This window comes from Suillus fuscotomentosus (assembly GCF_016647785.1).
Source record: "Suillus fuscotomentosus strain FC203 chromosome Unknown F5891scaffold_190, whole genome shotgun sequence".
Taxonomy (NCBI): domain Eukaryota; kingdom Fungi; phylum Basidiomycota; class Agaricomycetes; order Boletales; family Suillaceae; genus Suillus; species Suillus fuscotomentosus.
This window is the reverse complement of record NW_024539702.1, coordinates 399-25,813: the sequence shown is the minus strand read 5'-3', so window position 1 is coordinate 25,813 and position 25,415 is coordinate 399. Positions and strand designations below refer to the sequence as shown.

Below are 25,415 nucleotides of genomic sequence, written 5' to 3'. Positions count from 1 at the left end.
CATGGGTGTCGAGGAGAGTGTGGACAAGGAGCTCGAAACCAATGGCTTCAGCCCACCCGATGTCTCGAGCTCCATCAAAGGTTTTCCACCCTGACCGCAAACTCCAGGCACGCCAATGCCCATTGACAACAACTCCAATGCCGACAGTGGAGCTGGCATCAGAGAAGGCATGGAGGTCAATGGGCTGGACTGGATGCAGGATGGGGCGGCCGACGAAGGGCTGGGAGAGTTGGTCACTCCACCACTGCAAGTCTTCGTCGAGATGACGGACGGAGTGATGTGGCACGAGAGGACGCGAACTGCAGACACCAAGCATGGCTTCAAGGGAGGTAAGGTAAGCCCGTCCATCCGGTAGAACGAGACAGGCATGAAGCAACTTGCCATGTAGCCGTTGGACGTCAAGTAGTGCGTGGGTGGGTACTGATGACCAATCCATGATGGCCTTGTTGTACTTCTCCTTTTTCTCCTTCGCAAGTTGAACGGTAAGCGTCTCGAGGCACCAGAACAGACCAATGTAAGTGACTTGGAAACCGAACGGACTGTCCTTGGTTGGTTCCCATGGTATGGCGAGCAGCAAGGAAGCGCGATCAATGTCACAGAATGTGTATGCAAAGTCTTCATCATCAATGTGTGGGGGAACTGAAGAATGAGATAGATCCCGCAGAGGGAAACCACAGTCTTCAGCAAACTCGTCGAAGGAACCATCACTGAACTCAGTACCTTTGAACCACAGACGCCCTCCATGCTTTCGCTGACCCACACGAGCCAGCAGAGCATGGTGTGAACACCGAATCTCATTATAACTCCCCAGGTGTTCTTTTCGCACTCGGAAAAATAAATGATCATCAACCCATTTGACAATAGGCCCAAGGCCCTGGGCCCGTAGTAGATCCACTCCCGCATCTGCCACATGTCCATATGCACCAGCAGAAGGGCCCATTCCAAATGCCGTACAGGTATCCACGCAAAATGTGTCGTCGGAAATGCGAACCACGGTTGCTGGCCATTGAGAATGATGTAGAGGTACCGTTCAATAAGCCTCGGCGACGTCCCGTGTGGCAGCTTGAGAACCTGGCGGCAGTCCTCTAATGATGGTGCATACCGTGGCAAAGGTTCCCCAAGTGCATGGGAAATCATCCGAGTCAACTGTGGAATTGATGGAAGGTTGAGGGTGTGCAAGGGATGGAGGATCCGGGAAAGAGAAATTCTGGATGACGCGGTACTTCCCTGGCTTCCCGGACTTGGGAATGATGGATATGGGTGAGGATTGAAAGGGTCCCAAAGCGCGATGGAGTTCCAGCTGTGTGAAAGGCCCAACATAGCGCCCAGTACTAAACTCGCGTGACAGTATGCTGTCAAAAGCTTCGCGATACTGCAGAAGCGACAAACTATTGGATGGAACTTGACTAGAGGTGAGGACTGGAAGACGCAGATCAAAACCTTGCCGCAGTCCACGCGGAATATCTGGATAACGAAGTAGGAGCCCATGAACACGTAGGAGATCCTCCCAAGCTGTAGCATTATATGGTGTGATCGGATGTAACTTTCTGTGCTCGAGGACAATGCTGGGAGCCATGCGTGGTGGACAAACAACCGGTGCAGACGTGACGTTCGTTGTGCGTGCGATTGCTGCAACCGCGAGAACGTTGCCAGTCGAGACAGATTGGTTGATTGGAGGAACGAAGCAACAACTGTTTGTTGATGCGTGTGGCGGATGCAGGATGTGATTTGTTCCATAGCCGTTCGGCAGTGCAATTGATGAAACTGTGGGTGTGACTCCCCAGGCAAACGGCGCACACAGCGGGGGATTGCTGCCCGTGTGCGCCATCTTGAAAACCCGTTCGGCGAGAAGAAGTGCGCGCCTCACGCACAGGGGCTGAGCCAGATTTGTTAGGTGACGCAGATCTTCTGCGCTCAGCTGAGTACTGTGGACGCTGGGCTCCAGGAGATCTCCTGGAATTCCTTGACCGTGGAGCGGAGGAGGTATCAGTAACCCTCAGACCTTGTGAGCGCTAGTGATAACGCAAGTACGCAAACGCAAACACAACGCAAGATCGCAAACGCAACGCAAGATCACAAATGCAAGACGCAATGGTAGACACATATCGCAAACGCAAGACGCAGTGTGAAAGAAATGAACATAAAAGGCAGGGGAAAAAGGGTAAGACTCAGTCAGTGAATTGAAAGGCAAACGAGTTGAATCATACTGACTTGATAATCAAAGTCCTGATCCTTGCGCCTGCGGTCCTCTCGATAAAGACGATCCAAGGTGCGAGATATTTCAACATCATCAAGTATTGAAATGTCCCAAGCACCATCCGGTAACGGAATCGCCTGATGCCAGGCCCTACGCTGCTCTTCTTGATACATCAACAAAGCGCGGCGATCGAGAGGGTCATCCAAGCTCCAATATCGATGCAACATGAGAGCTCCCCAAAAACCTGCCAACATGTGTACTCTTTCATGATTCCACCCTCGCTCGGTTAAGGAAGCGACAAGACGAGGGATGGCTTGTGCGAAATCGAGAGGTTCTAAGCTGCAGTCAGGGACGACGGTGGATGAAGGCCTCGTGGCATTAGCTGGAATCCAGGCAGTGGCGCCGTCCGAGGTTTTGGTGGGTACCATGCCTTCGTCATCAGCAGCACGATAACTGAAGCGCGCGTCTGCTAGACCCTTGTTAGTCCAGTAGTATATCTCCACGAAGTGTCCTTTGTCGAGCTTGCGTAAAGCGAAGTCTGAAACCAGGATATTCTCCGAGGCTCTCGAGGGTCTTGGACGTTTTGGAATGGGTATGTGTTTGAGCCGATTCTTCTTCTTCTCCTCCTCTTCCACTGTTGCATCTGCGAGTCGCTGGGCTTGAAGAAGATGGTCATTCTCCTGGTCGATCAGACGTTGTCTGTCTGCCTCGGCAGCTTGATCTAAAGCAACTTGCGCTTGCCACTGAAGTTGTTGCGCTGCGTTAGTAGCGACCCATACAGCCTGCAAAAGATTGGCTGCTTGATCTTCGGTATTGTTGGCGGCTACAAGTGGCGCCCGACTGGTTTGGTAGAAAGCCGATGTAAAATCCGGACATATTTCAATCTGCGGGTCGGAAAGAAGACGATTCATGAGAATATTATTTAATGGCCAGACTTAAAACTTCTTTTAAATTGAGCAGGCTGGTAGACAAGGAAAGATCTGGCAGCAGCAGCCAGAAAATCGACAAGTGGTGAGAGTGAAGGAAAGAATCAATGCATGCCTCGCTTATTCGCCTTGGGCATAGACCTCATTCTAAGCACGTGTTCGTTCCTCTCACTCTCATAGAAAACAATCTTCCCTCAGAAATCAAGTCCGACCCCATGGCTAATGCTCTTCACCCTCTCCCCATCTACGGTACTCAATTCTTGTCGTCAAGTACTATAATCAACCCCGCTGAATTTATCCAACAGGTATCACCGTCGATTTTAGCAAGTTGAAAACGAATAGAGAATCTGCTGAAGTACGGATTGGCAAATTCAATTCGCCAATTAAACGCGCAGAAGGAAAGAGTTTATGCGAGACGTTTTCTCCACCCATGTAACTTTTAAACACTCGACCCTAATTTATATTCTCACCCGAGTTACTTTGGTGTCTTGTTTGCTTTAGAATGTTTTCTCGCGGGGATATATTTTCCTTACATGTGCGGTACAAGGCACGTTTTGTGATGAAGACCAAAGACATTACTCTCGATCCAGATGACATTTTCCTGGCAACTGGTGGACAAGGTAAAATAATAATAATCGCACTCTCACCTCGCACGAACTCAACTTCACATCTGTAGAATACATCAAGTTGTATAAAAAAATCCGGATCGTCGTCAACCTTTCCGGCAATACCTCAACTAAAGTAAGGATCCACGTCTGGCATCGAAACCGTCTAAGTTGTAGATTGGCAGGCTGAACAGGCTGCCTCTTCCGGCCAAAGCTCCGGGCTCCTACCTACAACTTCCGCCATATTTGAGAAGTGTCCTAGGTGAGTCAGGATGATCATGAGGCACTGGCTTTGAGGCTGACGCTCCCAAGGTTCCGAATTCTGGTAATAGGAAAGGTATCTGACTTCCTCCGATCTCGGGCCAGTGTTGACGACATGCTTTTAATAGGTAGGTGTTGGGAAGTCATCCCTGATCGACCAGGTATTTGGAGTAGACAAACAACAAGTGAGCAACGACACTTCAACGAGCATAGACACTGATACTGTCAATAGATCATCGAGCACGATAAGCCAGGCGAGGCTATCATCGACAAGGAGTTCACCTCACCTGAGAACGACAGGTTCGTTCTCCACGATAGCAAAGGTTTCGAACCAGGGGAAGTAGAAAACCTCACAATAGTCCGAAAATTTATCGAACGTCGGAGGAACATGCCGGATTTGAAAGATCAGCTGCATGCTGTTTGGTGAGGTTTCCATCTCGACCATTCCGTTATGGTAGACTGACTAAATACATGGAAGGCTTTGCTTTCAGATACCCCATGCAGGCGGACGTCTACTAGAGACAGGAACGGAGGATTTCTTGAAATCGAAACGTGATGGAACCCTGGGGGACGGTAAGTGAATCGATAACTACCTCTGCTACGTTGGGCTCACACTTTGTCCAAGTTCCCGTTATCGTCGTCCTTACTAAATACGATAAGCTCATCGAACACGTGGAGCGAACTCTAGATGAAGCTTCTCTCGATGAATCGAGCGATAAAGCTTTGGATGAACTCGTCAAGAACAAAGCAGAAGCAGAGGTGCAGGATACCTGCATCGGGCCTCTAGAGGAATTTTCAGGGTCTGATATCCCCCACGCCACGATCTCCAGTGTGTACCAATACCCTGACAGGTTCATGCGTGCTTCTGAAGTGTAATATTGCAGCCGAAAAAGGCTACGAGGAGACGCTCACCCATCTGATTGAAATAACTGAAAGTTGTGTCAATCAGCATCTTGCACCCGAGGCCGCGGTGATGACCTCCGTCGCCCAGCGAGTGCATCCTGGACTCAAAATAGATGCATTAATTAAGTAAGTCTTGCTTGCCTCATTCTTATCTGGTGATTTACGCAATGTCAGGATTGGCAAACAAAGTTTGTCCCAGTTTCGCGTTCATAATCACTGAATACAGTCTAAATCTCAATGTCTTGCAGGATACTGGAAGGCGCTCTCATCATGTCCAATGTTCAAAAAACACCAGATGCAGGATTGTCTACGCGTGCTTCATAACGACATCATCGATGTGTGGAACTTCCGTGACCCTCATCATGTGATGGCTATCTTATTTGTCGTCGTTGCATCCGTGCTAACATGATCTGCGCATAGTACTTGCGCAGCCAAGAGTTCAGGGATTTGATGATGAAAATGGCCGATAAGACACAAGCTGGATCTACAGCTAATCCCAACACGACCTTGTAAGCCGGTCTTTTGTGTGACAGATAAATTTTATCTCATTGAATGTTTACAGGAAATTTGGGTTATCCATGGTTGGCACTATTGCGGGCATCGTGTCCGCATTAGCGGGACCTGCAGCTCCCATCGTAGTACCAATCGCAGCAGGCGCCGTGGTCGTCGTATGGGTTCGCGATGTATACAAGATGTCGTACGCACCACTATTTTTTTCGTGTGCAAAAGGATATCAACACTTCTTTGTTAGTCACGTGGTGCTTCAGCGCTTCATGGCCTACATTATGCACTTGACACTTGTGTTGCAGACACTTTTTATCGTGTCAGAAAGCCGGGAACTCACTCGTAGGGCCATCAAGCTCGCAGTCAAATCCTACTCCGCCTCCTCAATAAGCGAAGAGGTTCTTACTCGGATTCAGGATTATGTTGGGGGATTGGCTGTCTTGGAACACGCGGATAAGGACACCTTGGACAAAATCGAAGAGATGATGCAATTTTACAAGATCGATGGGGCACAAATCACTGAACTTGCAGCACAAATGTCCAACCTTCAGACAAATATTTATTTGTTACCAGACGAACCATGGTAAATCGAGAAGTCGTAGCACTCGATTGTTTCTTTCTTGGATGGTTTGGGCGTGGGCGGTGTTCGAGTGTTGACGCGATTACAGACAGTGCTCGCTTGTACTATACAACTGGATTTACTATACCCGATCGTAACAATGTAACCTATGCTCTACTGTGTTCTATGTACTTAGTGCTGCTAGATTTTACTCGAGCCTCCAACGTGCCGAGGTATTGTAACAGTTCATAAAAACTTGGCCTCACGCACGAACAATCATTCGACCCCTTTTGAACAGGCCATGGTGCACTGGATTTAGATACTTGGTGAGCTAATGAAATATAATAATGAACAGTGCGATGGTCCCCACTGACCTTTTAGTGTTGAGAATCGATGTAGGTTCGTTCCAGTGGTGGTAAGCCACACGGTATGGCCGTATCCCAGAGCGCATCCATTGCAGGCTCGCAGAATATTTTGCATGTCGTCGCAAGGGCCGCAAGGGAATCACGAGCCAAAAGTACTTTGCGAGATCAATGAAATGCAGATCAGTGCAGCTGTATGCTGAAGGATATCAGAAATGATGCGGTACGGTAGAGCTCGATGCGTGTTGTTTATCGAATCTCTCCTGATTCTAGATGGGTATACGTATTACGCAGCTGCATACAACATGAGGCCTGAGGAATACACGAGGAGTCGATGTGGCTTTGATCATTCGGAAGTGACGGGATATCTGTGTTGGGTCACAAGGATCCGTAAGAGCGGGCAAGGCGGAGAACGTACAAGCGCCTGAGTGCTAGCCATACTTCGAGGTGGTTGGTATCTCGATCACGGGTCACAGGGTCCATGCCTAGAGGGTAGCAGCATCTAACAGCTGGTCTCTGAAGAAGCATGAGCGCTAACTAACCGTGCTTCCTTCTCCTATCATTCAATTCGAATCAGTCATGGCATGGTCGCTCCAAGCCTCCATACATACATATCTGGTACGCCCTCGACCATTTACAAGCGACTAATTAATTCCCTCTCCATCTTTGAAGGGTCCATGGGAAAAGGTACTAGTAGATGTGACGAAGAAGTGTTGGTGTAGCCTTATAATCATTGCAGTGTGCAGTGTGAACCGGCAAATATCCCACCCGAAGCCAGATTCAATGGGCAATGGGCAGTATGGATATATATTGGATGTGTACGTTGAGGCGGAATATTTCAGGTTTTGTTGATCCATATTTGAAATCAGTCACGGTCATGTGCCGGTCAGCTTTTGCGCTTGCCGCCATGAGTTTGCGCAAGTCTCCCATACTTAGTAGTCATACATTGCGAGGAAGACAGTCAGCAAGTCCTTCATGATAATAAGTTATCCTCCAACCGCTTACAGGAGAACTTCAAGTTGATCCCAGTGAGTCTCCCAGGTCGACTCAACAGGTATGTCATATGGCGTTCTTGTGACATACATGTTTTCCATTTTATAATTAATGACGACTGCAGGGTGTTGAGGAGGTGTTTTACGTCAGGGATCAATACTAGTACTCATCTGTGACATGGGCATACACGAGGGTACCTCGCAGCTGAAGCACTGACCCATGGCTTGCCCTCTCCACGTTTATGGTACTCACTTCCTGTCGTCAAGTAGTACCATCAAACCCACTGAATATATCCAATAGGTATCACCGTCGATTCCAGCAAGTCGAAACCCACGTAAGTACTCGACCCCAACACATGTTCTCACCTGAGTCACCATCGTGTCTGTTGCCGTAGGGCGCTTTCTCAAAGGGATACATTCTCCTTACATTTGCGGTGCAAGGCGTGGCTTGGGATGAAGGCCGAGTATCAAGACATTCCTTTCAACCCAGACGACATGTTTCGCGCGTGTCATGCAAGACAAGGTGCAACAAGAATTATCGCGTTCTCATTTTAATCATACGAACTCGACCTCACATCCCTAGGATACAACAAAATTCATAAGAAAATCAGTATCTTCGTCGACCTTTCTAGGAATACAGTAATCGAAGTAAGTATCCCCGTCTTGCATCGAAATTGTCTAAGTCATGGATTAGCAGACTGAGCAGTCTACCTCTTCCGCTAGAGACCTTGAGCTCCGACCTACAACTTCTGAAATATTTCAGAAGTGTCCTCGGTGAGTCAGGATGATCATAAAGTGCCGTCCTTGAGGTTGACGCTCCCAAGGTTCCGAATTCTGGTGATAGGAAAGGTATTTGGCAGCCGTCTTTCTCTGGTCTCGGGCCAGTTTTGATGACGTGCTTTCAAACAGTCTGGCATTGGCAAGTCATCACTGATCAACCACATATTCAAAGTGAAAAAAACGGTGGGCCAAATGCGATGCTTCAACGAGCACAGCTACTCATACTGTCCATAGATCGTCGCCCATGAAAAGCCAGGCGAGGCCAGCATCGACCATGAGTTCATCTCGCCTGAGAATGAGAGGCTTGTTCTCCACGATAGCAAGGGTTTCGAACCAGGGGAAGAAGACAACCTCAAAATAGTCCAAGATTTTATCGAACGTCGGAGGAAGATGCCTGCTATGGAACATCAGTTGCACGCTGTTTGGTAGATTCTATCTCGACCATTCCATTGTGGTGAGCTGACCAAATACATGGAAGGCTTTGCTTTGAGATACCCTGTGCAAGCGGACGTTTGCTAGAGACGGGAACGGAGGATTTCCTGAAATCGAAACATAGTGGAATGCTGGGAAACGGTACGTTCATCGATCCTATCTCTCTGTTACGTTGGAGCTCACACTTTGTCAAAGTTCCCGTCATCGCCATTCTTACTAAATACGATATGCTCATCGATCGGGTGGAGCGAAATTTAGATGAAGCCTCTCTTGATGGATTGGACGACGAAGCCATCAAGGAACTCGCCAAGCAACAAGCTGATGCCGAGGTTCAGGACAGCTGCATTGGACCTCTAAAGCAATTTGCAGGGGCTGGTATTCCCCACGCTACGACCTCTAGTATGTACCGATATTCTGACAGGTTCATGCATGCCTCTGAAGTGCAATATCACAGCCAAAGAAGACTATAAGGAGACTCTCAACCGCCTGATCAAGATAACTGAAAGCTGTGTTGGTCAGCATTCTACGCCCGAGGCCGCGGTGATGACCTCCATCGCTCAGCGAGTGGATCCTGGACTCAAAATAAAGGCATCGATTGAGTGAGCCTTGCTTGCTTCATTTTTATCTGGTGATTTACGCATTGTCAGGGTTGGCAAGAAAAGTGCGTCCCGGTTTCGCGTTCATAATTACTGAATACGGTTTAAATCTTCGTGTCTTGAAGGGTATTGGAAGGCGCTTATGTCATGCCCAAGGTTCAGGAACCGCAAGATGTGGGATTGTCTATACGTGCTTCACACTGACATCGTTGATGTATGGAACTTCTATGACCCTCATCTTGTGATGGCTATCTTATTTGTCGTCCTTGCACTCGCCCTAACGTGATTTATGCACAGTACTTGCACAGCCAAGAGTTCAGGGAAATGATGATGAAAATGATCGATACGATACAAGCTGGACCTACACCTAATCTCAAGAAGACCATGTAGGCCGGTCTTTTACGTGACGGATGAATTTTTATCTCATTCAATGTTTACAGGACCTCTGGATTATCCATGCTGGGCACTATTGCGGGCATGATGTCGGGACCTGTGGCTCCCATCGTAGTACCAATCGCAGCAGGTGTCGTACTCGCCACGTGGGTTTACGAGGTATACCAGATATCGTACGCACCACTATTTTTTGTGTACGAAAGGATATCGACGATTCTTTGTCAGCCACGCGGTGCTTCAGCGGTTCATGTCCTACATCATCCACTTGACACTTGTGCTGCAGACACTTTATCTTGTGTCAGACGGCCAGGGACTCACTCGTAGGGCCATCAAGCTGGTGGTCGCTTCCTACCTCGCCTCCCCAATGAGCGGAGAAGTTCGAATTCGAATTCAGGATTACGATATGCAATTGACGATCCTGGAACTCGCGGACCGCGATACCTTGGATAAAATCGCCGAGGTGATGCAATTCTATAGCATCGACGAGACACAAATGTCCAAACTTCGGGAAAAGCCCACAGTAGATTTGTCATTAGATGAGGCATGGTAAATTGAGAAGTCGTAGCACTCGATTGCATGTTTCGTGGATCATTTTGTGTATGGGCGGTGTCTGATTCTGATGCGATTACAGAAGGTACTATACAACTGGATTTATGGCCGATCATAACAATGTAGTCTCATGTACTAAGTTACTGCTAGATTTTACTCGAGCCCTTTGAGTCAAACGTGTCCAGTGCCGGACCGGGCACATTGATGGATATACGCAGCTGCATACTGGCACATGAGGAATACACGAGGAGTCAGATATCGAAGTGACGGTATATTTGTATTGGGTCAAGCGCTTGAGGCCTGATCACGATAGACTGGTGACCAGCCCGTCTAATGAGGCAAGCCGTCGATAGACGGACTGGTAAATCTGGGTTTGAATTCGGATAGTGCGCGCTTTGGAGTCGTCACATGACCGACAACCCTTTTCGGGGCTTAGACGTTGCTTAGATAAGTCTGTTAAGTTGTTCGATCATACATCGTGTTCTAACGTTTCCCATCGACTCCGGCAGCGATCGACCAGGTCTCTTCCGCTGGCCGCTGCAGGGCAGCGTCACGTTGCACTCGGACAGCCCTATTTATGATTTGAATTCATACTTCAGCTTCTTCTGAGATAGTACTGGTCCTACTAAGCTCTGTTCTCAAGGGAAAGATGTCTCAAGGACTTGGATGGCCCAGGGATGACGGGGACCTCTCGATGCTCATCGACACTGATATCAACCGGTCCATAGACTCTGGATTCGTCGACCTCACTGCGGAAGCTCCTGCAGAAACCTCCCGTTCGAGTACCAGAGGCAGCCGAATGTCTACACACGAATGCATCAGCAGTGCCCTGAAAATACTGCGGGATGGTCGGATATCTATTCTGGACTTACTTGTGAAGATAATGGACCCATCTCAGATGTTGTACTCAACTTACCGCAACCGCATGTACGTGCCTTCAGCAACTGAGAAGCAATTGGGAAACGGGAGGTTGGAGAAGGTGCTGGATTTTTTATGGGAGGATCCCCGAAGTCATGCTCGCGTTCTCGAGTGGATGCATCCGCATGCCCTCTCATATGTCTGTGATGCTGTGTACGGTGAAATGGACCAGGTCAAACAGTGCCTCCATGTCACGCTCAATACTATCACTCCTGAACTCCTCCATGAGTTCAAATGTCCCCCATACATAGAAACTAGTAACAGTATGTGAGTCAACTTCACCTGCCAAAGTGATGTGTCGTTCGGGGTGTCTTCATTAATTGATATTGTAGATATACCGTATTTCATGCATTCATTGACCTGCCACAGGCTCGTTCTCGCACATAATGAGTCAATATCAATTCAAATCTCACCTGTGTGATCTGGAGACGTTTCAAAGGTGAAATTGTCACACTGATAGTGTCCGGACGAAGTAGATTAGGAATGATGAGACACAAGGTCTTTCCACAGCCTGTACCAGCTGTAATTATGCTGTCGCGGCCGTTCAACGTTGCGAGAACAGCTTCTAGCTGAAATTGTCGGGGAACAATGGTTGTAGCTGTGAGGATGTACACAAGCAGGCAAGCGCGCAACGCGTCCGTCTTATCTTTGCTACTGAGGGTTTCGATGTAGCTGGTAGGGAGCCGTTCTTGTATCAGCAAGCGAGCAAATGAATCTAGTCCTTCCAGTGATGCTTCCCGCACAGCTTGGATGATTGAGTTCATGTCCATTGTAGAGTAAATAGATACATTAACGACACGACCGTGTTTGCCTCGCGTCAATATTCAAACATTAATTTCAATATCTCAAATATCCTCGACAAAATTTTAGTTTTCGGATTGGCTACAGGTCATGTGACGACTCCAAAGCGCGCACTATCCGAATTCAAACCCAGATTTACCAGTCCGTCTATCGACGGCTTGCCTCATTAGACGGGCTGGTCACCAGTCTATGATCACGAGTACTGAGTAATATTAGCCATCGATCGAGACGGTCAGCATCCCGATATCAGGTCACAGGGTCCGCCAAAGGGTAACAGTACATAATTGTCTCTTTAGAAGCACGGTGGCTTTGTACAAGCGCTAGCTAAGCTAACCGCGCTTCCTCCTCTCACTGCCATTCAATTCTAATCAGTCACAGTGTGATCGCTCCAAGCCCCCATACACCCTCGAGCATTCCCAAGCTTGAACAGGCACAATTTTTGACCCAAATTTCATAACCAGCTGGGCGTATGCGTGAATAACTAGTATGGGTGCTACACGAAGATACCTCCCTTCTGCGTAGCTAACGCATGGCCCACGCTTGGCCTCTAGATAAATCCACTATGAGGAAGGAACGTCTTCCCTAACTCGAATAAGGATACAGCATGGCTAGTTCCCTTGACGCTTCGCCGGTTTCTCCTCTCTACATCTCTGGTACTAGTTCATCAACGGAATCATCAATCCCACTGAATATATCCAATAGGTGTCATCGTCGATTTCAGCAACTCGAACAAGAATGTGGAGTCCGCTGAAGTACGAATTAGCCGCAAGTCGCCCATGCCAATCGAAAGTGGGGCTGGAAAGGCTTTGCGACAGACGTTTTCTCCACCCATGTAAGGACTCGACCCCGACAACTGTACCTACCTGAGGTATTATCGTGTTTGATCATAGGAACCTTTCTCTCGAGGATACATTTTCCTTGCATGTACGGTATAAGAGATGGTCATCAGTGAACCGGTGAAGAAAGTAGAAAGCCATATATCACAATATATAGTACACAATCGCACACATCAGCATAATTCTGCCATCGGTCATTACATTATCATGTTTGACCTTGTAGAGGAAAGAAGCATTTTTCATTTTCTTATATCTGCTTCCGATGTCAAAGCTACTCAGGAAAAACCTCCTTCTCAAATTGGATGAAATGCGATCCAACTTGCACAAATCTGCAAGAATTTGAGGATTTGGCAATCTGTCCAATTATTTTAATCCCTTTCAAATTTTCGTAAATAGGATCTCAATTCACGACAATACTAGCACATTATTTTCAGGCAGCTTTTCCAATTCAATTAAATGATATCAAACAAATTCCATTAAATTTTAAATCTGACATAAACAGCGAACATCTATCTATCTATTATAGATGAGAGCGAGTGAGAGATATGTTGTTGTGTCGTCGTTGTATTGTCGTCGTTGTGTCATCGTTGTATCCGTCGTCATCATCGTTGTGTCATCGTCGTTGTGTTGTTGTGTCATCGTCATTGTCGTCTCGTCGCGTCGTCGCATCGCATCATGTCGTTGTCGTGTCATCGTCATCTCGTCGCATCGCGTCATCGTTGTCATCTCGTCATTGTCGCATCGCGTCGTCGTTGTCGTCGCATCGCATTGTCGTCGCATCGTGTCGTTGTCGTCGCATTGCGTCGCATCGTCGTCGTCATATCGTCATTGTCGTCGCATTGCGTCGCGTCGTCGTCGTCATATCGTCATTGTCGTCGTCGTGTCGTCGTCATTGTTGTCGTATTGTCGTCGTCATTGTCATTGTCGTCGTCGTGTCGTCGTCATTGTCGTCGTATCATTGTCGTCATGTTGATGTTGTTGGGTTGTTGCTGTCGGGTCATCGTCGTTGTCATCGCACCATCATCGTCGGCCAAAGTGGCAAGTGAGAGTAGCGATGAGTGAGAGCGAGTGAGAGCGGGAAGAAAGGTTCAAGTTGAACTTTTGTGAGCGCACCGTCACATGAACAAACATATACAAATGTTGGACTTAGGATATTTCCAGCGCTGTAGCACAATTGATCCCGCTGATGCCTTGTAGAGCGCCGCTGTACTTTCACATTTGCAATAAGCAGCAATCAGAAACATGTAAAGCATTGTTTTGAAAATACTTAATGTAGTCTTATTGAAAGCGGAGGCCGCTGGAAGCGGTACAGCCAGTTTCGAAAGTTGTCCGCTAAAGGTATCTTCTCACGAGAAGGGCTTGAATAGCATTGTAATGGGATAAATAAATAGGGCCAAACGACAATGCACGAAATAATTGGGATAAGTCTACTACCACCCCTCATTATCTGAAAAGGAGGAATGTCATAGCTTTGTGACTAAATCTAATGGTATTTTATATTTGTCGACAAATGCCCGAGGCTCTTTCCATCAAAAGGCCTTAAATAACATTGTAATTAAAAAACAAGATCAGGTAAGATGTCGAAGCTCAAAACAATTGGCTCAGGTATACTACCACTACTCATTGGCTGCAAAGGCGGAATGTCCCAGGATTGTTATAAATCATTCATGTTAAGCTGGATTTACAAGCATACATGAGTATATATGTGCAACTCAAATTGCTCGCAGTATATAAGCTAATATTTGGCGGCAGCAGAATTACATCGTGCTATACTTCCCACGGCTACAATATCGAGGACTCATCAATTCACTGATGGTATGGAACCGAGCATAAAGACATTGCTTTCGAACCGGTTGAAGACATGTTCCGCAAGTGTAGTACAGGAGAAAGACGAGGTGAAACAATAACTATTGCGCTCTCCGCTTGATCACTCACAGATTCCACCTCACATACACAGAATACAAAAAGGTTCATAAAAACATCAACATTTTTGTCGAACTTTCCGGGAATCCAACGACCGAAGTAAGGCTCTATGTCTCCCATCGGAAACCATCTAAGTGGTATGTTAGCAGACCGAACAGGTTTTCTCCTCCGATGAAACCCGGGAACTCCGGCCTACCACTGATGAAATCTTTTGGAAGTGTCCTCAGTGAGTCTGGATTATAGTAAAGTGCCGTTCTTCAGGTTGATGTCAGGGGCTTTCAAGGTTCCGAATTCTGGTGATAGGCAAGGTACCAGGTTTTCGCTTATCTCAGGCCGGTGTTGACACGGTATTTCCAATAGACTGGTGTTGGCAAGTCTTCGTTGATCAACCACGCATTTGGAGTACAAAACACGGTGGGTTGACCACGACACTGCACAACGTCCAGCTACTCATCCTGTGAATAGACCACTTCGCACGCACAGCCAGGCGAGGCCACCATCGACCAGGAGTTCATCTCACCGCAGAACGACAGGTTCATTCTTCACGATAGCAAAGGTTTTGAACCAGGGGAAAAAGACAACGTTGTCCGAGATTTCATTGGCCGTCGGAAAGCAATGCCTGATTTGAAAGATCAGCTGCACGCTGTTTGGTGGGGCCTCCATCTTAGTGCATCTATACGGCAAGCTGATGACATACAAGGCTTTGCTTTGAAATACCCCGCGCAGGCGGGCGTTTACTAGAGACCGGCGTGGAGCAATTTCTCACGTCGAAACGCGAAGGAGAGCTAGGAGAAAGTATGTTGATGGATTGCTACCGTTCTGGCCAGATCACAGCTAATGCAGGTCGAAGTTCCCATTGTTGTCGTTTTCACCAAATACGACACCCTCCTCGACCGCATGGAGAGAACTCTGAACAAGTCCTTCACCAAGGATTTGAGCAAGGAGGCCGTCCAGGAACTCATGAAGAAAAGTGCGAAAGACAAGCTAAAGGAAGTTTGCATTGCACCCCTAGAGAAATTTGCAGGGTCCAATGTTGAGAGACGAGAACTAGAGTACGAGGCTCAGTCACGGTTAAAGGGACTCAGATTCAATGTAGTACTACAAACCTAGAGTACGAGGCTAATGTATATAGTGAGTATAATGGAATAAGAAAGAGGGAAAACATGATACACACCTCAGTCACGGTTAAAGGGACTGAGGTGCGTTGGTGCGTGTTCGTAGTCTTATATAGAGTTAGAATAGAGTTAGAATACGGTTGAAAACGGGAAGAGAAAATGAGTAAGGTACTGTTACTGTCTTGCATTCATATATGTCAGGACGTCGTGACGTCCTGGATGCCCTGGTGGTCAGGCGCACTCTCAACACTCCCACTCGCCAGACCACGCAGGGCAGTCTGACGGAGACCCATCTCCTCTCGGTGACGACTAACTGCTGGACGAGGTACATCAGTAAACTACAAATTTGTCCACAGAGATTGGTATTTTCGATAGTTTCTCACAATAATGCACAGCGCTGACAGTGGTCACAGTGCATGCAGCTTCACACACTGTCAGATTGTACAGTAACGCACAGTGCCAACAGAGGCCACAAGATGTATAGCTTCATACTTGTCATCAGATTGCACAGTAATTACAGCTGCTCAAAGCATGTGCAATTCACACAACATACTAAGTGATTTTGAACCAAGTGGACTTAGAGCACTTGGCAAAGACATGACACTGTGTACTACTAGTTAGACTCAAAATTCAACCTTATGCGGAAAAATTCGAGTGCAAAACAAATCTTATACTTGGCAACAGGCGACATGAGCATACTACATATAAAACTTATATACGGTCCATAAATGTGAGCTATGAGATCAGTAAGAAATGAAGCGATCAATCAAGAACTATCGTAGGCTGTTGGCTCTTCGTGTTTTTCAAGTCAGACATTCCTGTAATGTTCAGCGTTATAACAACGATACTCGAGATATCATATTGCACCTACCGAACGAACTCGATCGATCTTGTCCCCGTAATAATGAATGGCTCGGAGGGAGATGAGACCAGCCATGCTTCTTGAAGATTATTCGCATGCATCCCAGCCCAAGGTCCGTGTCATCTACCTTCTTTTCAACGACTTTTGCTCGGAATTTGAGTAGGCTTGCGAACACCTCATGTTCACGTAGTAGACAATCCGTGAGAGCCTTTTGGGCGAGGAAAACATCGCTGTTTTGCTCTTACAACATCCATGACCAAGTTGGCTTCTGAATCTGTTGGTTCGTGGATGGACTATTGAAATGTGAAGGTGCTGAGGAACTGATGGAATTCGTCTCACCATAGAATTGACTGCTTCAAGCACATCGTATAAGTCGCATATACCAGTCAACTGGTCCATCACTGCGTTCATTGTTAGAGCCAGAATGGGTGGAACCTGAAGAACAGAAGCGCTTGCTGATAATGATCGCAGAGTAGCGATATCGAATTTAAGTGACTCGGGAAACATGAGGAAATAATGTAACGCTGCAGGTTCCGGATATTGCCGGTCGATTTCTGACTGTGTCTTTCCTTAGTCCGCGATCCCAGATTCCTAGCATAGTAATGCTTGCAGCTCGCTGTCCTTCATGCGGGACAGAATTCAAAGACCATACCTCCGTTGCTCGTCACATGAGCCAACCTCGATCCGGGTGTAATACTTGGTTAGAAGATCTAATCCGGCTCGACTCAGGTCCTCCCACCCAGCGAAGATAATCCCATGGCAGCGGACGACCTTCACGACCTTCATACTTCCTCCTATGAAGCAGGAGATGATGTACATATGTATGACTTTGGAAACGAAGGAGGGACTTTCGAGCGAGCATCTGGAGAGAGAACTCGGGATGAGGATAGAGATGCAGAAGTAACTGAGTACTTTCCTGAGCCCCCGGTCGCCTTTGAACATGGCTACACATTCCTGAGTCTATTTGATTCTGACGAAAATAGCATCTACCGCAAAACCAACCTTTACTATCTGTTTTCAAGTCGGAGAGAATGGCAAATTGCGGCGTGGCTTCTGCATTCCGGACTAAGCATGGGGAAAATCGATTCGTTTCTAGCATTGGAGATGGTCTGTGCTTTGTTTTCCCGACAATTTGAGTTAACAGTGTGCTTAGATCCAGGATCTACGTCTGTCATTTCACTCAGCAAAAGAGTTACGAGGCCGAGCTGAAACACTACCAAGTGGTCCGCGTTGGAAATCCCAAGTCATTTGTACGTCTCATGATACAAAATCACCAGTTGTTCTCTACTGGTGGGATCCGATTGACTGCATCAGCAATTTATTCAATCACCCTTTATTTCACAACCGTATGGACTTGACGTCTCGCAAAGTTTATACCACGGCACGGAAGCTATCTCGGGTGTATACTGAATGGATGATGGGTGACCATGCATGGGAAATGCAGGTATGTGATGCGTCTTGTATGAAGTCATTGCCTCATGTATTGTTGAAGTCGGCGCTACCTTGTGGCGCAACACTCCTTGGTACTGTCTTGTCTTCGGACAAGACATGTATCACTGCATTGACAGGTGATCGTGTCACACATCCCCTCCTTCTCAGTCTTGCAAATATTCACATGAACACACGGCTCAAATTGTCCTCAAACGCCTTCGTACTTACTGCCCTGCTACCCGTCCCATAATTCATTCACAAGAAGAAACGAATGAAGGGTGTGTTACAGGATCGGCTTATTCACCAGTGCCTGGACATTGTATTAGAACCATTGAAGTCGGCTACTCGAGAAGGCGTCATGTTGTCAGATCCCACTGGACGCAGTCGTTACTGCTTCACTCCACTTGCAAGCTACATCGCAGACACTCCTGAAGCCATGATGCTCGCATGTGTCGGTGGAAAGACGTCTCCTGTGACAATGGCCATGTTCAAACAATTTGGAGATGCCTTCCGACATGAACCTCGCACAAGAGCAACAACTCTCGCACAGCTAGATGTTGTGCACTCGTGTGCTGATCAAAACGATATTGAAGCATTTTTCCGGGAATCGCAGAAGTTCCGACTGAATGGTGTCACAAAACCATTCTGGAGTGATTGGGTCTTAGTGGATCCTGACCGGTTTCTCACACCTGAATCACTGCACGTCATTCATAAGAAGTTTTGGGATCACGACGCGCAATGGCTTATCCTTGCAGTTGGATAGTCTGAGATAGACTTTCTATTTTCCATCCTGCAGCCCACCACTGGTTATCGGCATTTTCACGAAGGCATCTCAAAACTCAAGCAAGTCACAGGTCGTTGCCATCGAGACATTCAGCGATCAATTATCGCAGTCTGCGCAGATGCAGCACCCTCTGGTATCATTGTTGCTGTCCGTGCACTCATGCACTTTCATTACCTTATACAATCGCCACACATCAATGACCATGATATCTGTCGCATCTCAGCTGCATTAGACGAGTTTCACGCCAATAAACATGCAATCATCAGCACTGGAGTTCGCCGAGGAAAAAGCCGTACCGTTATCGACAACTGGTACATACCTAAACTCGAGCTTATGCAAAGCATCGCTCCCAGCATTCCGCAGCTCTGGCGTTATGGGACAGTGGTCTGCGGATGTCACTGAGCATGCGCATATTACGGTAGTAAAAGACCCCGCGAGATCCAGCAACAACAACAACTACGATCCCCAAATCTGTCGTCATCTTGACCAGTGCGGATAAGTGCAGTCGGTTCGAACTCACCACAAGCCTTCTAGATCGCGAGTAGAATATTGAGGAGTTGCAGGGTGTCAGAGACGAATTTGCGAATGAGGATGACGAGACTGACAGCGATGTGGACGACACACCCGCAGGACTACCCTCCACATCTCGACAACCCGGACAGCCGCGTCCTACTACAAACTATTTTGTGATCGCCAAGATGCTCCAGCAAAGGGAAATGGGATCAGTGCCGGTCCCATTACGCACCTTTGTCATTGGACGGACAGCCTTTCATCTTGCTTACGATCCTTCTATTAGGAGCATTACTCTTGATGAAGTTGCCATCAAGTTTGGCCTACCAGATCTGCGCCCAGCTATGGCTGATTATCTTCACCGTGAGGTGACTTACAGCAACCACATTCACTCGATTGGTGGTCCCAGAAGGGCTGGACATAACGCCGAACTTCCATTTCATAAGGTTCAAGTCTGGTTTAAAGTCCGTTTACAGGAGACGGAATTTCACGACATCTGCGATATTTGCCCAGCTCAGACATTAAACTGCGTGCCACCCAGCGACCCCTGGACATTTGGCCGTTATGATAATGTCATTATCCAGACTAGCACAGAGCACTCTTGGCCTGCTAGTAGTCTCACAGGTGCACTCTTTCTGCATTTATTGTGATATTTACTGTAAGTTAAAGAGTGTTTCACACAGGTCACTCCATCGCACAAATCAGATTGATTATGCGGCCAATTGGCAAGAACGGCACGCTGTGGGCATGGAAAGACCAATTTGTTGCCTATGTCCAATGTTTCGATATCTCTAGTGAACGTGATCCAACTACTCAGTTGCACGTACTGAAAAGAGCAAAGCATTCCAATGGCATTCGGACTGGGCAATGTTATTCCACTTTCTCAGCTGAGAGCGCCTGTCAACCTCATTCCCCGCTTTGGTGCTGCTGCAGATAAGCGCCTCACACCCTATAATAGCATGGAGCATGCAACTGAGTTTTGGTTAAATTATTTTTGGGACAAAAACACCTTTTTTGTCCTATCATCGTAGTATACTTGCACTAAGGTCGTACTTGATAGGTTCAATTTTAGTATGTTTAAAAATCACCCCCAAGTCGTACTATTGTAGTCGCCAATGGTAAGTATTCATCCAACTGTTACTCCAGTCTACATAATGGCGTATCACAGCAAAACCGTTGACTATGGAATGAAGATGGCATCGCTGATGTCGGTTCCCTACATTAGCGATGTCCATACTATGGACAAACTGACAGATCGCGAGCTCAATCGCTTGATCGTCGAAGAAGAAAAGCCACCAGATAACGCTGACGAGCCTCTCAGTTTCATGTTGGCGCGGATTTTTTCGGTCATTTATGGTCACACTCCCTGACGTGATGGAGCTGAGGGTCCCTTTACATAAAATTCGCTACAGGGATCACAGACTTCACAGTAAATTCAGCCTCTTACACGAACAGGACCTGGTTCCGCTGTTCGATGAAGATGAGCAGCAGTGAAACTGGGCGCTTCCAACATCGCATCTCGACGAGCCTCGCATCGAACAGGTTGAAGAAACTGTTGGAGATGGGTCAGATGAAACTGAGAATGAGATGTCTGGGAGTGGGGTCAGCGACAACTTACCGGAGGCTCCACCGGTTGAGGCTCGGAAACATCCATTTGAGGAAATCTTCGCCTCATTTTTCAATATCGTGTCTGGTGCTGTTGCCCGTGAGCAGCCAATGGTCATGAAGGCGAATAATGCAGTGATACGTACGTGGAGTTCGGCCAATGCCACGCGTCCTGTGAAGGACGAGGAAATGCAATGCAAGCCTGACCTTGCACTGTTGGACGACATGACAGCTCGGTGGGACACGATCAAGGCTGTTTGTGAGCTGACATCACAACCGTACTCACCTCAAAGCACCATCGGAAAAACCATCGATAGCAAGGCATATCTTCTCTTGAGGCGATTTGTTTTACTGCTATCCCTCACCAACGGGTACCGTGAACTGCGAGTACACATGTACGACCACTCAGGTGGTGTTGTAACGCCTGGTATCAATATCGTCAGCGATCCAAACTTTTACCTTCACATCTTATCCTGTCTTGTCTTTGGCAATCCTGAGTGCCTTGGATACGATCCTTCGATCCTCATCTTTACGAAAACACTTCGGCCTGCCCAGCTTGAAATTCCATCAGCTTTTTCTCGCCCGATGACAAACAAACCACCTACTCTAGATCAAGCATGCGAATCCTTAGTCGAATCTCCAATGGATGAGGTTTTCCAGGGTGGGAGTACTGCCCCCCCTCAGATCGGGAGCGCCGTCCCCACAATGTCTAATGCACCAGCGAGTGCCTCCACAACCAAAGCTACAGTAACTCCTGACCCCCCCCCCCCCCCCCCGAGACAGAAATCCCCACAGATCCTCTTCGTACGCATCCCTCACAGCCGATTGGAAAGATATTAGTCAACAACCACACATACGACATCCTTGAACTCATCTTTTCTAGCCAGGGGCTTGTTGGGCGCGGCACAGTCTGTTATTTGGCCAGGAGGGGCGATGAAGAATACATAATCAAGGACCATTGGGTCCTTGGGGATAAAAATGTTGCCTTGAATGAAGTTACGATGCTTCAGGCCATGCAAGGAGTCCGCGGTGTTCCTCAACTAATTGAACATTGGCTTGTTGAGATTGGGCCTCAAGAGGTTGATGAAACGATGAGTTATTGTGGCAAGATTTGGCAGAGTATCAAAGGTACTTCACGCACACATGTTCGTTTGGTCTTGAAGCCCCTGTGCGCGACCTTTACACACGTTCCGGATGAAAGTAGAGTTGATTAGTGCGATTCGGGACATCGTTAAAAGTAAGTGTAGTCTCTGCTCACTCTTCCTTTTGCTGACTTGTTTTTCAGTTCAACAGATAGCTGTTGAAGAACGTGGAATTCTCCACCGAGACTGCAGTCTCAACAACTCCATGATCGAGGACGACGGTCATGGATCCCATGGAACATTAATCGATTGGGAGTTCACTGTGCGTATTCTTACAGGCCAAAAATATGCTATCAGGGGGACGGTCAGTACACATTTACCTATGTAGACTCAATATGCTGACATTGACTGTCAGGGAACGGCACCTTTCATGTCCCGTTCGCTCCTGTTCCAGCTCTCTGAAGCTGTTGGCAGTACTGCAATGTCTCAAAATAGTTGGAAGCATGCCTCACATTCCGTGTACAAGCACCTCCTCTTATCATGCACGGCTGTCAGGACGATCTCGAGTCAGTATTTTACGTCTTCATTTGGATCTGTATTGGGTACAGGGGTCCACTTGGCGTGAAACGTGTTCTTGGGCCTCGGAAGCCATCAGAAGGGGATTGGCTACTGCGTCTGTGGTCCACCGACTCCTTCAAGGAGAATGGTAACGAGAAGACCTCATTCTTTTTCCATCTGCATGCACACAAATTCAGGGAGCAATTCCACTCCTACTTCCATGACCTACTTCCACTTGCGGAGGAGTGGTATGAATTAATTAGGAGCAAAGGACCATCGCATTCGGTGACATTTAAAGAAGTCATCGATCTTTTGACTAAGCACCTCAACATCCTTCCAAAGGATGAGCCTTCCCCAGAGCTTCTATTCGCGCGGAAGGTCATTGATGCACTCCCTGGTGGACTCCCTGATGCCCTCCCTGGTGGAAAGAGAAAGGAGGTGTCCGAAGCAGTTGATAATGATTTACCGGTCATGGAACATGACATGGCATTCGGGGGTCAGGTTCTTTGGACGATGGAAACCTTGCCCCAGCCAAAGCGGATGAGAACTGGCTAGTATGTCTACTATACGTACAATCTCAGCTCATGTTCGAACTCATTGATGTGACTGGCTGCTACTATTACAATAGATGCGTATACTTGAACTTTGTTAGCCGAACAGTTTTCTCAGGCAGTTTGAGTCCCGATTACGTTATGCGTATCATTAACCTCACCCATTCATCTTCAACGACGAAAGATGACTCAGACCGACTTTCGCCTAAGTATCCTTTACTTTTTGCATCCCCATTTACCATTATATAAGAGTCTTGTGCACACCTTATGACACTGTTCGCAGGCTCGGATCACCTCGTGCAAGATATTATTCCGGCAGGTGGAGATTGAGTCGTGTTTGAAGCGGTTGAGTGAGTTTTTAGACTACTTAAAGGTGAGTACCTGGAAACTGTCAGCTTGGTGTCTCATCCCTCCAATTCTCAGCCATGCCTGGTAGCCCTAGTAAGAAAAAGAGAACGAAGCGCAAAGCTCCGGACTCTGATCTCAAGGCACTCGAAGGGCAAGCAGGCTCAGAAAAGTGATCGCGAGCTCATGCTAAGGCATCAACTAATGATGCGGGTGAGTCTCAGCCTCGATGTTCGGGTCGTCCGGGTGCAGGGAAAGGAGGTAGGGGCGCCCAGCTGGAAAAGATAGGTGCTATCTTGGATGCTCCAGCGCGGACGAGCCAACCGAAGGGCACCACATCCCTTAATTCAGATTTTCCCGTGAACCCTCTTGCTCCAGAGTTACCTCGCAAGGGTCGTGGGAGTCGGTCCAAAGTATTTGCTCCTAATGATTCGAGAAACAACACTGATCGGACACGCAGATTAAGCAGCCCCCTCCTCCTTCACCACTTCAGAGACATTGGATTCAAACACCATGGTTCCCAGACCACGCCCCAAGAAAATTAAGGTAAGTTTTTAATTCTCAAGCGCTCATGTATTAATTCTACTTAAGAAAATTGTCGCTCCTTCCCTGAGCCTTGAGACCTCGAACAACCAGCCCACTTTCGTTCAACGCGAAGTTGGCCAACGGTACGGATTTTCTCCACCTGTTGTTCCTCCTGGTACAGAGCTGGATCTCCAAGCACTCAACAATCCATTTGTGGCTGCAGCCAAGGCTGCCAAGGAGCAACATGTTGCATCTCACAACTCCCATCTCATTGTTGCTGACGCCTTCAAACGTCATCCTCCTGCTGCTCCTACCAATGACCATTTGTTACAGCAGGTACTTTCACGGCCAGTTATTGCGAACCTGTCGGACGATAATCTTGATCCCACACTTCGGTCAATCAACCAGGGCGACTTCGGACCGCAAGACACAGACACTGAAGGTTCAGACGCTTCCGAGGAGGGGAGTGATAGTGAGGATATGTCTGATGGAGACGATGATAGTACAAACCAACAAATTGGTTGGGGAGAATCTAGAGGACACCATAATGCACATCCTGGTACGTGATTGACCATTGTTGCTGCGATGGCATTAATCAGTGACAGGTTTTTCGGAGGAAGTCCAACCATCCCAACCTCGGGTTGCCGTCGCTCTTCCTACCGACTTCGAATTCCAGCACTCGCGGGATGAAGATGATCAAGCAGCTGGGACTTTGGCGTTCGATTATGCTTCAGGCAGTGACGATTCGGAAACAGGTGCCTCCCAGGTATGACTTATTGATATATTTGAAGTGAGCTCACATTTTCATAACTTCTAGCCGGCTGATGTACTGGAACTTCACCATAAGAAAAATGGTCATCCTCGCCTTCCTGATCCTGCCCTTCTGGCTGGGTGCCCTCATTGTGAGTGAAGGTACGATGGTGGAAGTGGATGGCAACCGGTTTTGCCTTGCGACCGGTGAACCATCTGCAGCTCCTAACATATCACCACCGGTCTGGCCGCCCATCCAAGATGCACCCGGAGTGAACACATTGTTAGTCACAGTGCGGGCAAACGCACTGATGGATGAGCCAGGGACTGCGATGGCAGGTGGATTGTATGCCGGTGGAGTCGCCATTGTCGCTTGACCAGACCTCTGCTCCCTCAGATACCTCACAATGCCTCTCACTTCGGCCGTACACTCACTGAGGAGTCCCCGCTGCACACACACATCCCGCTCGATCTCATCAACCTGCATGAACATGGCATTATCAGATGCCTCAGCGAGTTCAATGCAACGCTCCAGGTGATCATGCCAGAGGTCAATTTCCATCCTATCGCGTGTGCAAAGTTCCTGCATGTCAGTGCGAATTTGGGCCAACATGGCCTCCATCTTCTCATTAGCAAGAGGGTGCTGGGTGGCAGAAGGCGCGAGCCCCTTCAGTGACAAATTCCGTATTATACGGGCCACCCGACCTCCATAATATCCCGTATGAGACGGGCCAGCTGATCATGGGCCCATGTTGTGTAT

General features: G+C 47.7%; 9 protein-coding genes across 9 annotated transcripts; 7 read left to right on the top strand and 2 right to left on the bottom strand.

Moving 5' to 3' along the window:
* Window positions 1-2,172: 2,172 nt before the first annotated feature.
* Window positions 2,173-3,108, bottom strand: F5891DRAFT_966538 (uncharacterized protein; the record flags this gene model as incomplete). Its single annotated transcript, XM_041376237.1, has 1 exon — window positions 2,173-3,108. One exon carries the CDS (start codon window positions 3,106-3,108, stop codon window positions 2,173-2,175), a length of 936 nt encoding a protein of 311 aa, XP_041216996.1.
* A 200-nt stretch (window positions 3,109-3,308) lies between these two features.
* F5891DRAFT_198821 (uncharacterized protein) lies at window positions 3,309-6,307 on the top strand. The gene is made up of 17 exons (XM_041370880.1): window positions 3,309-3,372; window positions 3,429-3,555; window positions 3,625-3,658; window positions 3,714-3,743; window positions 3,800-3,864; window positions 3,914-3,990; window positions 4,041-4,065; window positions 4,118-4,174; window positions 4,222-4,412; window positions 4,468-4,562; window positions 4,615-4,818; window positions 4,874-5,018; window positions 5,067-5,080; window positions 5,141-5,256; window positions 5,313-5,401; window positions 5,455-5,589; window positions 5,644-6,307. Exons 2-17 carry the CDS (start codon window positions 3,532-3,534, stop codon window positions 5,981-5,983), a joined length of 1,641 nt encoding a protein of 546 aa, XP_041216995.1. The 5' UTR covers window positions 3,309-3,372; window positions 3,429-3,531; the 3' UTR covers window positions 5,984-6,307.
* Window positions 6,308-6,339: 32 nt separating this feature from the next.
* On the top strand, window positions 6,340-7,152 carry F5891DRAFT_1076603 (uncharacterized protein). The gene is made up of 2 exons (XM_041363390.1): window positions 6,340-6,873; window positions 6,929-7,152. The coding sequence occupies exon 1, from the start codon at window positions 6,533-6,535 to the stop codon at window positions 6,743-6,745; it is 213 nt and encodes a 70-aa protein (XP_041216994.1). The 5' UTR covers window positions 6,340-6,532; the 3' UTR covers window positions 6,746-6,873; window positions 6,929-7,152.
* Window positions 7,153-7,223: 71 nt separating this feature from the next.
* Window positions 7,224-10,221, top strand: F5891DRAFT_1283179 (uncharacterized protein). The gene is made up of 17 exons (XM_041370565.1): window positions 7,224-7,371; window positions 7,435-7,554; window positions 7,611-7,644; window positions 7,705-7,832; window positions 7,893-7,957; window positions 8,004-8,083; window positions 8,134-8,158; window positions 8,219-8,272; window positions 8,324-8,514; window positions 8,568-8,662; window positions 8,717-8,920; window positions 8,976-9,120; window positions 9,169-9,182; window positions 9,243-9,358; window positions 9,415-9,503; window positions 9,558-9,683; window positions 9,736-10,221. The coding sequence occupies exons 2-17, from the start codon at window positions 7,530-7,532 to the stop codon at window positions 10,058-10,060; spliced, it is 1,716 nt and encodes a 571-aa protein (XP_041216993.1). The 5' UTR covers window positions 7,224-7,371; window positions 7,435-7,529; the 3' UTR covers window positions 10,061-10,221.
* Window positions 10,222-10,708: 487 nt separating this feature from the next.
* On the top strand, window positions 10,709-11,278 carry F5891DRAFT_1283178 (uncharacterized protein; the record flags this gene model as incomplete). The annotated part of the gene is made up of 1 exon (XM_041370564.1): window positions 10,709-11,278. One exon carries the CDS (start codon window positions 10,709-10,711, stop codon window positions 11,246-11,248), a length of 540 nt encoding a protein of 179 aa, XP_041216992.1. The 3' UTR covers window positions 11,249-11,278.
* Window positions 11,260-11,666, bottom strand: F5891DRAFT_920695 (uncharacterized protein; the record flags this gene model as incomplete). Its single annotated transcript, XM_041373775.1, has 2 exons — window positions 11,260-11,337; window positions 11,391-11,666. Coding segments are annotated over 2 exons (354 nt in total), but the record flags the coding sequence as incomplete, so codon positions are not given.
* Window positions 11,667-15,023: 3,357 nt separating this feature from the next.
* F5891DRAFT_966522 (uncharacterized protein) lies at window positions 15,024-15,647 on the top strand (the record flags this gene model as incomplete). Its single annotated transcript, XM_041376235.1, has 3 exons — window positions 15,024-15,187; window positions 15,238-15,332; window positions 15,388-15,647. Coding segments are annotated over 3 exons (519 nt in total), but the record flags the coding sequence as incomplete, so codon positions are not given.
* Window positions 15,648-17,270: 1,623 nt separating this feature from the next.
* On the top strand, window positions 17,271-20,270 carry F5891DRAFT_1132056 (uncharacterized protein; the record flags this gene model as incomplete). The annotated part of the gene is made up of 11 exons (XM_041364722.1): window positions 17,271-17,414; window positions 17,436-17,621; window positions 17,668-17,958; window positions 18,007-18,186; window positions 18,208-18,308; window positions 18,477-18,648; window positions 18,709-19,040; window positions 19,093-19,218; window positions 19,301-19,863; window positions 19,995-20,062; window positions 20,127-20,270. The coding sequence occupies 11 exons, from the start codon at window positions 17,271-17,273 to the stop codon at window positions 20,268-20,270; spliced, it is 2,307 nt and encodes a 768-aa protein (XP_041216989.1).
* Window positions 20,271-20,826: 556 nt separating this feature from the next.
* F5891DRAFT_1199481 (uncharacterized protein) lies at window positions 20,827-25,032 on the top strand (the record flags this gene model as incomplete). Its single annotated transcript, XM_041368769.1, has 12 exons — window positions 20,827-21,648; window positions 21,732-21,993; window positions 22,049-22,081; window positions 22,130-22,290; window positions 22,342-22,399; window positions 22,453-22,985; window positions 23,575-23,782; window positions 23,850-23,926; window positions 23,972-24,464; window positions 24,511-24,671; window positions 24,723-24,807; window positions 24,878-25,032. The coding sequence occupies 12 exons, from the start codon at window positions 20,827-20,829 to the stop codon at window positions 25,030-25,032; spliced, it is 3,048 nt and encodes a 1,015-aa protein (XP_041216988.1).
* Between the last annotated feature and the right edge of the window lie 383 nt (window positions 25,033-25,415).